General features: G+C 40.4%; 1 protein-coding gene across 1 annotated transcript; it reads right to left on the minus strand.

Moving 5' to 3' along the window:
- Positions 1-7,641: 7,641 nt before the first annotated feature.
- nyx (nyctalopin) lies at positions 7,642-11,009 on the minus strand. Its single transcript, XM_061233954.1, has 2 exons — positions 10,980-11,009; positions 7,642-9,059 (listed from the first exon to the last, which is right to left on the minus strand). Exons 1-2 carry the CDS (start codon positions 10,999-11,001, stop codon positions 7,642-7,644), a joined length of 1,440 nt encoding a protein of 479 aa, XP_061089938.1. The 5' UTR covers positions 11,002-11,009.
- Positions 11,010-13,045: the final 2,036 nt, after the last annotated feature.

The raw sequence follows: 13,045 nt of genomic DNA on the forward strand, positions 1-13,045 counted from the left end.
CGGCCTCTGCATTTTCTCTCTTGCAAACACACATACGATGAAAATGTGCACACACACCACTAAAGAGTTGCATTTCACTTTTAGTTTGAAAAGGCAGGCTATGCGGGATTTTTAGCTGTGGACCTTTATTTACAATAAAAAAATCCCCTCCCCCCCCCCCCCCCCCTCCATTCTCAAACCTGCCCACTTCACTCTACCTAACAAGGCTAATCATTTCCATTTCATTCTCCGCCTCCGTTTACCAGATTAACAATACACATTTTCAAATATAGCCAACCAAACTCTTATAGAATATAAACCCTTTGTTTAATGAAAAGCCTTTTCAGATCACTTTATTTACATTCAGTTGGAATACAGAGGGATATCAGTTTTTTGCTGGTGAATATAAATCGCTGAGATATTTTCAGCTTGGGTCGTATGCTGAATGTTCCAGGAATGAGGGACAGGGTCGGATCTGCATTTACTTCTGGATTTCCCTTGTGGCAGATCCTGAACAGGTCGGTCTAGGAACGACAAGCTTGTTAGCCAGCCAATGCCCTCACTATTGGAGCTTGCCATCTTATACAATTTACTGTAGTAAAGTATCCACAAACCTGTCAATGGTCTTCTCCATCATACATTTAAACTATTATTGTTATTATTATTATTATTATTTACACTATTCCTTATTCAATGTGACAATGTAACCGCAATCTCATCAGTTCAAGTGTTGAGCTACCAAAAAACCCAGAACCACAAAGAAGCTTGCCAAGTATTTTCAGATATGGAATACTGGTATCACGACTTTAACCTCTTGCCACAAGGCTGACAATGTTGTCTTACACATGATAGCTGTCACAAGACTTTTCAGTAAATGCTATGACATGGTAAATGTACTGATAAGTGACAGTTCTCTCAATTGACATGTTATGCCATCTTGTGAGAGCTGCCATGGCATGTGTATGACAGTTATGTCAGCATTATGGCAAGGAGTTCAAGTGTGACCGAAATATTCTATGAACTGCAATTACACTGCCATCCAAATTAGATGTACCCACTGTGATAACTAAAATGTAAGAGATTAAACCTATCCAGCTAGGTAAAACGGCAATGTTACATCATGTTCGTCAAACATTCGTCCTAAAAAAACATTCTCTGGTTAGAATGGGATATGAAATCCAAACAAATTGCATGAATGATGGGCAACAGGCAGCTCTATTGTTTTCAGGTATGCAAGTGCCTTCAATTCAAATAGTTCCACTCCCTTGCTCCTCCCTGTCGTTTTGAGTGTCTACTTGTGTTCTTTTGGCGCTGCATCACATCCTCCTGGAAGAAAGTTTAAGGGTATAACAATATATTAATGGATTGGACTGCAGCCAGACTATTTCCCCACAAGTATTTGAAGGCAAAAGAGCAATGAGGATACAGACTAAAACCAATTGCATCTATCCGAGACCACAGAAGTTGCCTCATGTTTATTTCTTTTTTAATCCACCCAGTTACAAAACCGGTTTGTAGCATTTCCACACCAGCACCATCCCGGTACAATGATGTAGACCAGTCCTACTACAGCCATCACTCCAGCCATAAACATTGCCTCAGAGGCACCTGGAGGCAGAGTGGTTGAAATAATCAGTTTCATCCAAAGGCTTGGCAACCAGCCACTCCAATCTAGAACATAGCAGACAGGTACAAGATTACCTTTTGGCCTGTGAAGCATTTGAGTCTCCTGAACAACAATGGGGCCTAGGACTGAGTCACCCTTGTACTGCAGGAAAGGAGAACAGAACGTACCCATACACTGGCACCAACAGGTGAGGTAGACAACCAGAACTGAAGCCGGTACAGAAATCAAACCTGAATCCACACTCTTGCCCTTCCTTCCAGCACAGCCGGACTCATAGAAGCTACATTCGACCTGGAAGACAAAGGGATACCCAAATAACAGGAGCTTGAGTATTCCAGCACTACCAACTATACCAACCGTTGGTAGAAATGACTGAGCCACTCTGTTTTATTTTAAAACAGGTAATTTAATGTTGAAAGTGTAAATAACAAAAAAAGATACATTTAAAGTTAAAATATTAAATAATGTTTGTAAAAATCTGATGACAATTAGAAAAACGTGTCCACTTTACATGCTTTCTCATGATTTTCTTGTTTGAGCTATAGCTATGAAATTGTTCACTGTTTTCCCAAAAAGTGCATTATTTTAATGCAATTTTACATACATTGTGTAAATACAAAAAAAAAGGATTTTGGCACCACTGGTTTAAATGTCCATTACAATTCATATGTTATTCTAAATAGAGTTAAACATGAGACCTTTCTGCAAATTTTAAAAGCAAGTTTGCTTTTTATTTTCATTTTTTCTGTTCATAAATCATATAAAAAAGGAAAAGGACCAGGTGTAAAAGTTTGGGAACCCTTTTGGATTATTCTTTGTTACTAAGGCCCAGACCCAGATGATTTACTCGTTAGGGCTTCAGTGAGCCAGGTGACTATAATTCCAGCCTGAACTTTTTATTCTGAAGTAACTCCATTCCTTCTAAAGTATCCAACTTCTGTCTGGTGTTAACAACCATGTGCTCCTCTAAACAGTTGTCTAAGGATATCAGAACTGAAGATGGATGACGATGGTTCATTTCCACCAAGAAAGAGAAGGCTACAAAAACTCAATGTTTCAAACTACCTATTTCCACTGTCAGAAGCATTATTAGAAAATCGAAGATAAATGGAACAGTTGAAGTCAAGGCAAGGTCTGCAAAACCAAAGAAAGATTTCAGAGTGGTCGGAGACATGGTGAGAAATGCTCAGAAGAACCTACACATCACTGCAAACAAAAAGACTAGCAGACACAGGTCTAGCTGTTCATAGGAAAACAATACAATGAACTTCAACCCTTTTCTTTTTGCAAATTAGCCAGTACAATTACAGGTTTACATCCATAAGTCCAAATCCTGTAATTGCGCACTGTATATTCATTCTGCTATGCAAACGCAGCGATATCCCTAAGCACTCCATCGTCAGAATATGATACATTATACATGGAAAGGGTAGAAAACCCCCTACAAGATGTGCCATGTTTTACATTAGTACAGTATTGAAATGACCTAGCAAGCAATTTTGCAAAATTCAAAAGTACTTCAAGATGGCATTTGCTTAACATAGTTCTCTCGCAAATGGATGAACAGATTACAAAATAAACGTCAACGTTAGTCAGAAAACAGTCATAGCTTCATAACCAGATGGGATATTTGGTTCCATAAAAATTCATTGAATAATTTGCAAAACAAACTTGTATTTCTACCAAACTGGAAATATGTCGGCTGGACGTGGAATAAAAGTGAGCAAAGAAAAAAACTAAAAAACGATGTGTTATTCATGCAACTTCTGAATTGTATATTTTTGTTCTTATATTGAAAAATGATTTTTTGACATAGAGAAATGGTACCTTGGATTGTTAAAATATGCCTTTTATTGTCTCAGTCTCTGACTCGTAAGCCATTCAAGTGGCATGGGGGAACCTGCTGTTTTATTGCCCTGCTTTGCAAATAAGAGGTAGATACAAATCTAAAGTGCTGTTCTCGCAAGTGGAGAGTCTGTTTAACAATCAGGCATCGCGGTCTTGGTTTTATTACATCACAGTTTTTATTATCGTATAAATATGAATGCAACACCAATTTGGGATGTTGAGATCTGAAAGCATACCTTGAAATCAACCATGAAGTACCTCCAGGAAAGACAAATAAAGGTTTTGGAACCACAGTCCCCAGACTTGAATATTATTGAAAATATGTGGAGCGATCTCAAACATGCCATACATGCAAGGAGGATGAAGAATATTTCTGAACTAGAGGCGTTCTGCCAGGAACAATAGCGGGAAATTTCAAAAGCAAGAATTTAAATACTCTTAGCTGGCTTGAGGAAGCTTTTACAAGCTGTTATATTTGCCCGAGGAGAAGATACATAGTACTATCTAACAGGGTTCCCAAACTTTTGAACAGGGCCCTTTTAAACTGTAAAAAAATTAAATGAAAAGTAATCTTGCTTTAAAATTTTAAGAAATGTGTGCCATTTAGAAGTCAGGTTTGCTTCTGTTAACTTACATATGAATTGTAAAAGGCTTTTTGACTTTTTGGGTGCATAAAGTTTTGCACGCGACTGTCACTGAAATCAAAATATATTATAATTTAGGAATAAATCAAAATTGTTTTTCAGGGGTAAGTCTACCCAAATCTTTTCTTACTTGTCCAGTCCATCACTATGATGCATGAAGATGCATCTCTTCCTAAGGACAAGTTCACAATGAGCAAGGGCAAAGAATGACCGAGGAGACCGTTAAACAACTAACTATTTTAACATTAGTTTCTGATCGGACTGTGGTTCCGAGGCGATCTGGGGTTGCTGCATGCGGCAAGCCTCCCCATCGAGTCCCTCCCCAACCCTCGGTGGCCCAATTATAGCCACTCCCTCATGTACAGGCCATACGCGGATCTAGTAGGAACCCCAGTTGTCAGTGCGCAACTTCATCGAACCAGTCTGTTGCCTTAACTGTTTTTATCTGACTCTTTTTAGGCCTACACTGTTGCAGATCATTTTATTGATTACTTTCACACAAGTGACAAAGTTATTGTGTATTGTGTGTTGTGTGTTATTAAGTAAGTTATTACTCAACTCTCAAAATACCTGCATGTCTGCAGTTCTTCTGTGCATTGGAAGCACTGCTGTCAGTCATCATCTGTGCTTAATTATCAACATTTTATTCTTATTACTGGGGAGGGGCAATGTGACATCTCCACATTTTGCTGAGGGATGGCTGAACTGCAGGTCAGAAGATAACTCCAGATAAACTGGCCTCCCTAATTATAAGGTATCTGTTATTTTTAGTATTTAAATGGGTGTGAAATTCCACGAAATATGTACATTAAAAATAAAACCAGGGGGTTAAGAACTGACCTGTCCTATAAATCACAGGCTTATGGGATTGGAGTCACTGGTCTCAGATCCATACTCAGGGGTGAAAAGCATCTATGCTATATAGATTAACCCAGGTTCAGGCAAGCAGGGTTGGAGCATACCCTACATCTAGTACAGTTCAACAGAGGTGCTGATGAATGCTGAATACATCATGCTTAAAATAAACATTTATCTTGTTTTATTTAAAGAAACAAAAGACACACTTCTGTGTGCAAACGTACATAATACAGAATATAGGCAGTGAAAAAACAAACATGCAACAATTCTGAGAATATAAGTAGTTCATGCATATTAAATTCGTGTGAGATTCGAGAGCTTTTTTTTCATGCCCTCCTTTCTACCCCCATTTCAAACTGTACATTGTCCAGGCAATACGTGTGTGTAATTCATGCAGGAAAATAAAGCAAGAAAATGCACATAAAAGTAGAAAAATGAAATGACAAAGTTATTCCATTTGGTGAAGTTAGTGGACAGCTTACAGTGCAGAGTAGAGATAAGCCTGACATTAAGGAGATTAATGCATTTATTAAAAGCCTGGGTATTAAAAATCTAGGTGAATGAATACAACAAGAAAATTTTGCATAGAGTGCCATAGTGCCATCTGTTCTAAAGAGGAATTCTGTGAATATTTTCCCCATATCTTTTTTAAAAACATTTTTTATACAATTTTACAAAAGAAGAGCACATCATTAACAATAAGCAACGCTGGCTTGCTTGGCTACTCTTTAGCAACTTAACTAAAGTCAGCATCAGAGCTATTTGGTGAATATGAAAAAGTAGACTTAAAGGTCAGTAAATGTAGTACCTTACAAACAACATTGCAGTTAACTACGAGGGCGGTATGTGGTATGTATAAAGCCGCTCAGAGTAAAACTTATATGCCTCGGAATTCTGAGAATGACGCGATTTTGGTCCTCATTGTAGGAGTAACAATAAGTGCATTGTATAAAATTATTGGGTGTCAAAAATGGTCTAAGTGATTAAAGAGAGCTTAGGAGGTGTCTTAACTCGGTTCGGAGTTGCCAGCAGATGGCTGTGGTGCGTGCACAGATGCGGAGACGGCGCATTTTTTTACCAAGGGACATAGGCTATTGGAAATGTCTAATGAGACGGAATTGTTGAAAAACTAGCGTCTTGATTGTCGGGTTTTCTGTTTGTCACAGATCTTGCAAGATATACTGCACGCAATAATGCTCCCACGGCATGGGCTACATTAAAGTTATCATGACACTACGATTATTACGATGCGACTGGAAAAATAATGCACAAGTGATGACTTCGGCCCATTAGTCACCAATTAGTACGCTAAGTAGAGCTATAGAGGTCAATATCAAGGCTCTGACCGCGCCAAACAATGTCGGGCAGTTCACTAATTTCCCTACGCATTTCAGAAGCATCCGGCTTGGATTGCGGGCTTTTCACTGGGTTGTTATAGTTATTGACGGCACGCGTCTATGTATACATTTAAATCATGAGATGAGTATCGGACAAGACCTTAGGCTGCCAATGGCTCTGATATTCTCATATAAATCTCCCTTTTTCGTGATGTGGAAAGTAGCCTACGTGGTAGTCTATCAACTCGTTCAACATTCGTCTGGAGTTCCTTTAGTGGAACGGGAGGAGGGAATTCATAGTTCGCGAGATTTATTGCCATGCTTTTTTGTCCTTTTTGCTACATTTTTCCATTTTAATAATCCGCTTTAAGTAGCTAATTTACGATTTCTTGCTGCGTCCAGTTAGATTTTCCTTGTTGAATCCATTATAATCTCAATTTAGGCCTACCACGTAGTATTATTGTCGATGCTACAGCTCTTAACAATGAGTTGAGATACTCTACGATTAGCAGAAATTCATTTGAAAACGTGAATTTAAACTGAATGCAGGCACGAGCACATTTGCTAATTGTTCATGTTGAAAATTGTAAGGCGGGACAACATTTTGTGACAAGAAAGAAGCAGTCCCTCGAATATGTCAACGTATCTTCCTTTTTAATATAAACTGAATGGAGCCACGGGCGAATTGCTAAATCGTTCCAGTTCATACAATGGGCTGTTGTATGAAGGCTTGCTATTGGCTGTAGTTCCTCTTTATGGCACCAGTGTGAAAGAAACTAAGTCAAAGTTTGAGACCATTCTTAGGAGTAATTCTGAGCGGATTTATACGTACGGCACCTGATTACAAATATCAACTGAAACAACTACTTTAACATTTTAATCACCTTTATATCTTATACATATTTACAAAACCACTGTATCATACAACAGGAACTGCACCATACCCACACTGCTAAAGTTTCACTGCATTCAGCGTGTAGCCATTTCAGGGCTTTGAATTTTATGCTACACGCAGATAGCAGTGTTACTGCTCTCCATTTTTATTCCTTTTTTATTCCATGTAAATGTATTTTGTTAGCCAAATGCTAGTAAGTGTTCCTTTTTCTATCCATTGTTACAACCTTAATTTCAGGACATCTTCCACTGTTTTTGTACAGATTTGTATCCATCAGCAAAAACTTTATTTTCAGGGGTCTGCTTTAAACAAAGAAGTCCCAACAGTCTCTGATTTCCAGGCAGACTGGATGAGGCTTAAAAGCACCTCCCTCATTGTCTTTCCAAACTTTTTTTTCTGCCTCGATCAGCAGGAAAAAGGAAAGATTATTATTGCAAAACATCCCACCATTTTTCAGGACCCATCCATATATGTGGCAAGAGAGCCCATCATCATCCCTGGGATCAGCAATGTACAGAGGAGGAGGAGGAGCTGCAGGGATGGGTTGGCCAGGGCACAGCAGCCCCCTGCAGACAGTTCGGCCTGGTCGATCAGGGAGCCATTTCTCTCACCGTCAGTGATGTTGACCTCCTCCTCTCTCAGCTCCTGCTGGAGGAGCTTGGAGATCAGGCTGCTGAACCGGTTCTCCGTGGTGGAGCGCCAGGACTCGGAGGGTGCGGGTGCTAGGGTGGTGAGGTTGAGCTCACTCAGGTCCACGCAGACGCCGTCCAGCTTGGGGTAGACAACCTCGCTCAGGTCCAGGCCAGCCACAGCAGAGGGGGACGCGCAGGGGATGTCCCTGACCAGCTTGTAGCTCTCCATCCACTCCTTCAGCCACTCCAGGCTGCAATCACACTCCCAGGGGTTGCGGAACAGGTAGAGGTGACCCAGGAAGTAGACGGGTTGGAAGACTGAAAAAGGCAGGGCAGTCAGGTTGTTGCCATTGAGGTGGAGGGAGATGAGGCTGGTAAGGTTTTCGAAGGCACCCTCCTCGATGCCAGACAGTTGGTTCCGGTCCAGGTAGAGTACTTCCAGCTCCACCAGGTCGCTAAACCAGGTCTTAGAAATGTTGGTAAGCAGGTTCCCACCTAGGTTGAGCATTTTAAGCCGGGAGAGACCCTTGAAGGAATGCACTGGGAGGTCCTCCAGCAGGTTGTCATTCAGGTAGAAGTTCTCCAGACGCCGGAGGTCTTGGAAGGCCTGGTCATGGATGACGTTGATTCGGTTCTCTTGCAGGTTGAGGTACTGGAGTCTGGTGAGGCCCAGCAGGGAGTTATAGGCGATGGCTTCAATCTTGTTGCGCTCCAGGTAGATGTGGGTCAGGTTCTCCATTCCCCGGAGGGCTCCTGGAATGCGTCTGAAGTTGTTCTGGAAGCACAGCAGCTCCTTTAGGGCTATCTGCTCCAGGAAGATCCGGTCTGGCATATTGAAGAGGTTGCAGTCGGAGAGGTCCAGCCTCTCCAGCCGTTTGAGGGAGGTGAAGGTGCGCGTGTGCAGGTAGCGGATGTACTCGTTATGAGCTATCTTAAGCACCAGCAAGTTTGCCAGGCCCTTGAAGGCTCCTGGAGTGATAAAGGAGATGTTGTTGTGGTCGAGGGAGAGCGAGCGCAATGCTGGCAGGGTTCCGAAAGCACGCTCTGAGAGGAACTTGAGGCTGTTCTTGTCCAGGTTCACGGTGGAGGCTTCGCAGGGGAACTCCCTGGGGAGGTCGGCAAAGTTGGCACGGTCACACAGAACCGAGCAGCTCCTCTCCTGGGTGCACAAGCAGCCTGCCGGACAGTTGCGGGCGCAGGCCCAGGGTGCCAGTACAGGAGGGATCAGGAGGAAAGAAACTGTGGGACAACAGCATTCATTTAGAGGGAGTCAGATGAGAAACCTTGCTCTAATTAAGCAACTATGACTCCATGGCAACACTCTCTGAGCTGGCCGAAGGAGGATGGGATCTCCCTATGGAGTCGGCTTCCAACCAAGATTTCTTCCTATTTGTTCCATAGTTCAATGTCATCGTAGGCTTAAATTTGTGGGGCTTTTATGTGGGCTCTACTGTAAGTCATACATTTTGTAAGATGCTATATACATTTTGAGTTGATCTGAAAAGGAAAAAAAACTAAGAGCTTTCTGTTTTTTATCTATGTATGAAGGAAATTCATGTGTCTATGGTTGTAAAAAAGATTAGCTTTTATTCTTAGATCATGAAAAACCATTCATATGCCCAAATTTATGCATTTAACTAAAGAAATCCACCTGATAAGCACTAAAAAGAGAAGATAAGAGGCATATCCAAGTTGAAGAATGAATAAAATACATCCACTGATCCAAGTGCTGTGTCCTGATTAACTCAGCCAAAACAATATTCTAATTGAGCTTCCTGCGTCACTGAAGAATGAGGGATTTTGTGTCTGATAAATTTGTGCCATTTACGTAAAAACCTCAGCTGTAGACAGGGCAAGGTTTGGCACAGATAAAATCAGGGACACTGAACAGGAAGCTGCATTCATTACTCAATATTGAAAAATAGACTATGTGCATGCCAAGTAGGCCAAAAATGTAATTCTGATATTATGCATGTGGAACAATATGTCAGTTGCATTGTGGTCATGACTCGGTTCCTTATTAAAATGCATTCAGTAAGTAACACATTTACAGTATCATCAGTTACACCATTACATCCTAAATGTTCAGTCACCATTCAAATTCCTGCCTTTCTATTCAAATAAAGTAATATAAAATGAAATATGAGGGGTCCCCAATGAGAGCCACAGGGTCTGGTAGTTTTAGTTTTTACCATTGAACACATAATCATTTCAGACCTTAGAATCTAGGTGAGAGTTACATGCCATATACTGTATTATATACTGTGGAAGCGACCACTTTAATGGATTCATTAAGAGCAACAGCAGAAAACAGAAGGCCCTGCAGTTTTCCATTTGCTGAGTTTCAGGCTCTTGGAATAAATGGAAAACGTTGCAGCAAATGACCCCAGATCTCAAAGTAAATCTTTGCCATTTATGAGACGCGCGTTACAGTGATCTGTCCAATAAGCAAACAATGAAATGGCTAGTCAGATGAACTATATAAACAATCACTTTGCAAACGAGGTTTTCTTTCCATTCCAATCAGCTTTCAAAGATTAAGAGGTTGGCTGGTATATGAGAATTAACTATTGCAGTGGGAATAATTTGATATAGTAGTCGTGTGTAAATGAGATTGGTGGGCAGCGGTTTTAAGATATCTCTTCCGTACTGCTGGTGAACATATCCAGAGTGCTGTGAAAATATGCTTAAGTCCCATTCAGAATATTACGATTAAAAAGGGTTCAGATTAGTGACTAAACAATAGGCATTGGCCAGCTTTTTCTCTTTTTTTAATTAAGCAAGACAAGTTTAACTGACATTTTAATTACATTTGAGCAAGCAACCATTTAACCATTTCATGAATCTCTGTGACATAGAACAGGATACTGAAATCAGCCTGTGGAGGCCAGTAGTGTGACTGGTATTCTCTTCCCCCTCTAATCAGGGACTGGTTTAGACATGGAACACCAGATGAGTGGGACCTCCTGGCAGCCAGCGACATGAATCGTTATCTTCATGTGAATGAAGACTTGTGGGAAAATTGTGATGACCACTTTATATTTAATAGTATCTAATATTAGTATCCAATATAATAACAGTAATCTATAGACAATATGAAAATAGTAATGACATACAGTATACGCAACTATTGTCACAGTAAAATTCAGAGATGCTTACCGTTTATTAGAAGGAAAAACATCACAGGGCTGTATAAGCTGTGGCATGTCAGGACTAAATGGTAATGAAGTGTGAGATCTGAAAAAATGAAAAGCAGTTACTGTCATTCATATTGCACCATATAGAACAGAATAATTTTTAAATCATTAAGCTCTGAAGACCACACATACCCAAAACTATCATTTCAGTTTTCCTTTCTACATAACTGTAAAATCTGTAGTATGAACATACTTATGCCAAACAACTTCAAAATGTATCTTTACTCCTCTTCAGCAACAATTGCCAACAACTTGCAATGTAAATTAAACCGGTTTAAGCAGAATCTTTACAAATGATTATGCATGTAAAGCCTTATTCAAATGTACTGAATATGTTTGCATGCATTACATGACAATGCTCCTTGTATCGGGAGATAAAATTCACATTCTCCATCAGTCCATTCACCTTCAAAACCGAAGTTGAGTAAATACTCCCATGCAGGTACAGAATTCGACACCCACTCACCTGTTTTTGCCAAGCAGCACTGAACCACTTGTTCCCTTCCTAGATCCTCGCTGGAATGGCTTAACGTTAACAGTACCCTCCAGTCTAAACCCCCAACCTCACCCACCCTCCCTTATGAAAGCCATCACTTAATGGCTGTAAAATCCACCAGATCAGTGGTGGGATTAGGTCAGTAAAGCAGCCTTCCACCATCAAAGTAAACAAGCAGCCTGCGGAGGCCATAGCCTGCAGGCTATTTACCCCATATGGGCCCCCTATACCCCCTGTATTCTCATTCTTTCCTCTGCAAGCTAGGGCAACATGCAGGCCATGTAGGGGGCTGGGGGTGGTCAATGCTTACTTTGGGGCCATTTACAGTTCCCACAATGCCCATCATTATGTTTGGTGGCAATTGAAAACTAAAGATCCAACTGCAACACCCCAAGGTGGTCGTAGTTACTTGAGGGAAATTTGTAAATAGTGAGATATGTTCTGAAGAGTGCCATTTACTAAGTGTGTTGAACTCTCTTCGTCAAACAGAACAGGAGTTGTAATTGTATTTGACCATCATAGCACCACCAAGTGGCCAATCGTGAAGGAATTCTGTATTGGATTATAGAGTGATTCATAGGAATCAGCCAAGCAGCTAAGGAAGAACTCAGAAAATGAATAGATAAGTAAATACAATATAAAGACGGTGCCCATTAAATAAACATATATCCATGTTTGTAATGCAGGCTTTTGTCATAGTATCAAGTGAAATCCCTGCAAAGAAAGGTGATTAAGGTTATGTTCCAGATAATTTAGGCGGTACATACAGTTGTGTTCAAGAAAATAGCAGTACAAGATCAGTAACCTGATGAACCACTGTTATTAGCAGTAGTGATATTTCTGCATGGCAAATACTTTACTTGCAATAGTGTAATAGAAAAACAACAGACCGAACTGACATGACATGCACACGGTTTGTTCTGAATAATTGACTCATTCATTGAAAGGGGCGTGTTGAAAATAATAGTAGTATGAGAATAATTAGAGAATTCATTCATTCTGTGAAAAAAAACAGGTGTCATGAATTGTCCTTTATTAAGGAAGAAGGGAAGCAAATGTTTCACACATTCTTATAAAATATATTTCCTTCTGAATTGCTAAGTAAAATGGGCCATTCCAAACATTATTCATTTGATTAAAAAGTTGATTTGAGAGGGTAAAAGGTATAAAGCAGTGCAGCAAATTATAAGATGCTCAGCTAAAATGATCTCAAATGCTTTAAAATGGCAACAAATACCTGAAACAAGCGGAAGAAAACGAGAAACTGTTAAAAAGGATCGGAGAATAGTCAGAATGGCAAAGATTCAGCCATTCATCAGCATTCTGTGGACTGATGAGAGTAAAATCGTTCTTTTCGGGTCTAGTGGTCGTCAACAGTATGTCAGACGACCCCCGGGTACTTAAGTCAAGCCAGAGTACACTGTGAAGACAGTGAAGCATGGTGGAGCAAAAATCATCGTATGGGGACGTTTTTCATATTACGGTGTTGGGTTTGTATACCAGGGTTTATGGATCAGTTTGAATACATCAAA

Source organism: Conger conger, chromosome 3, assembly GCF_963514075.1.
Source record: "Conger conger chromosome 3, fConCon1.1, whole genome shotgun sequence".
Classification (NCBI taxonomy): Eukaryota; Metazoa; Chordata; class Actinopteri; order Anguilliformes; family Congridae; genus Conger; species Conger conger.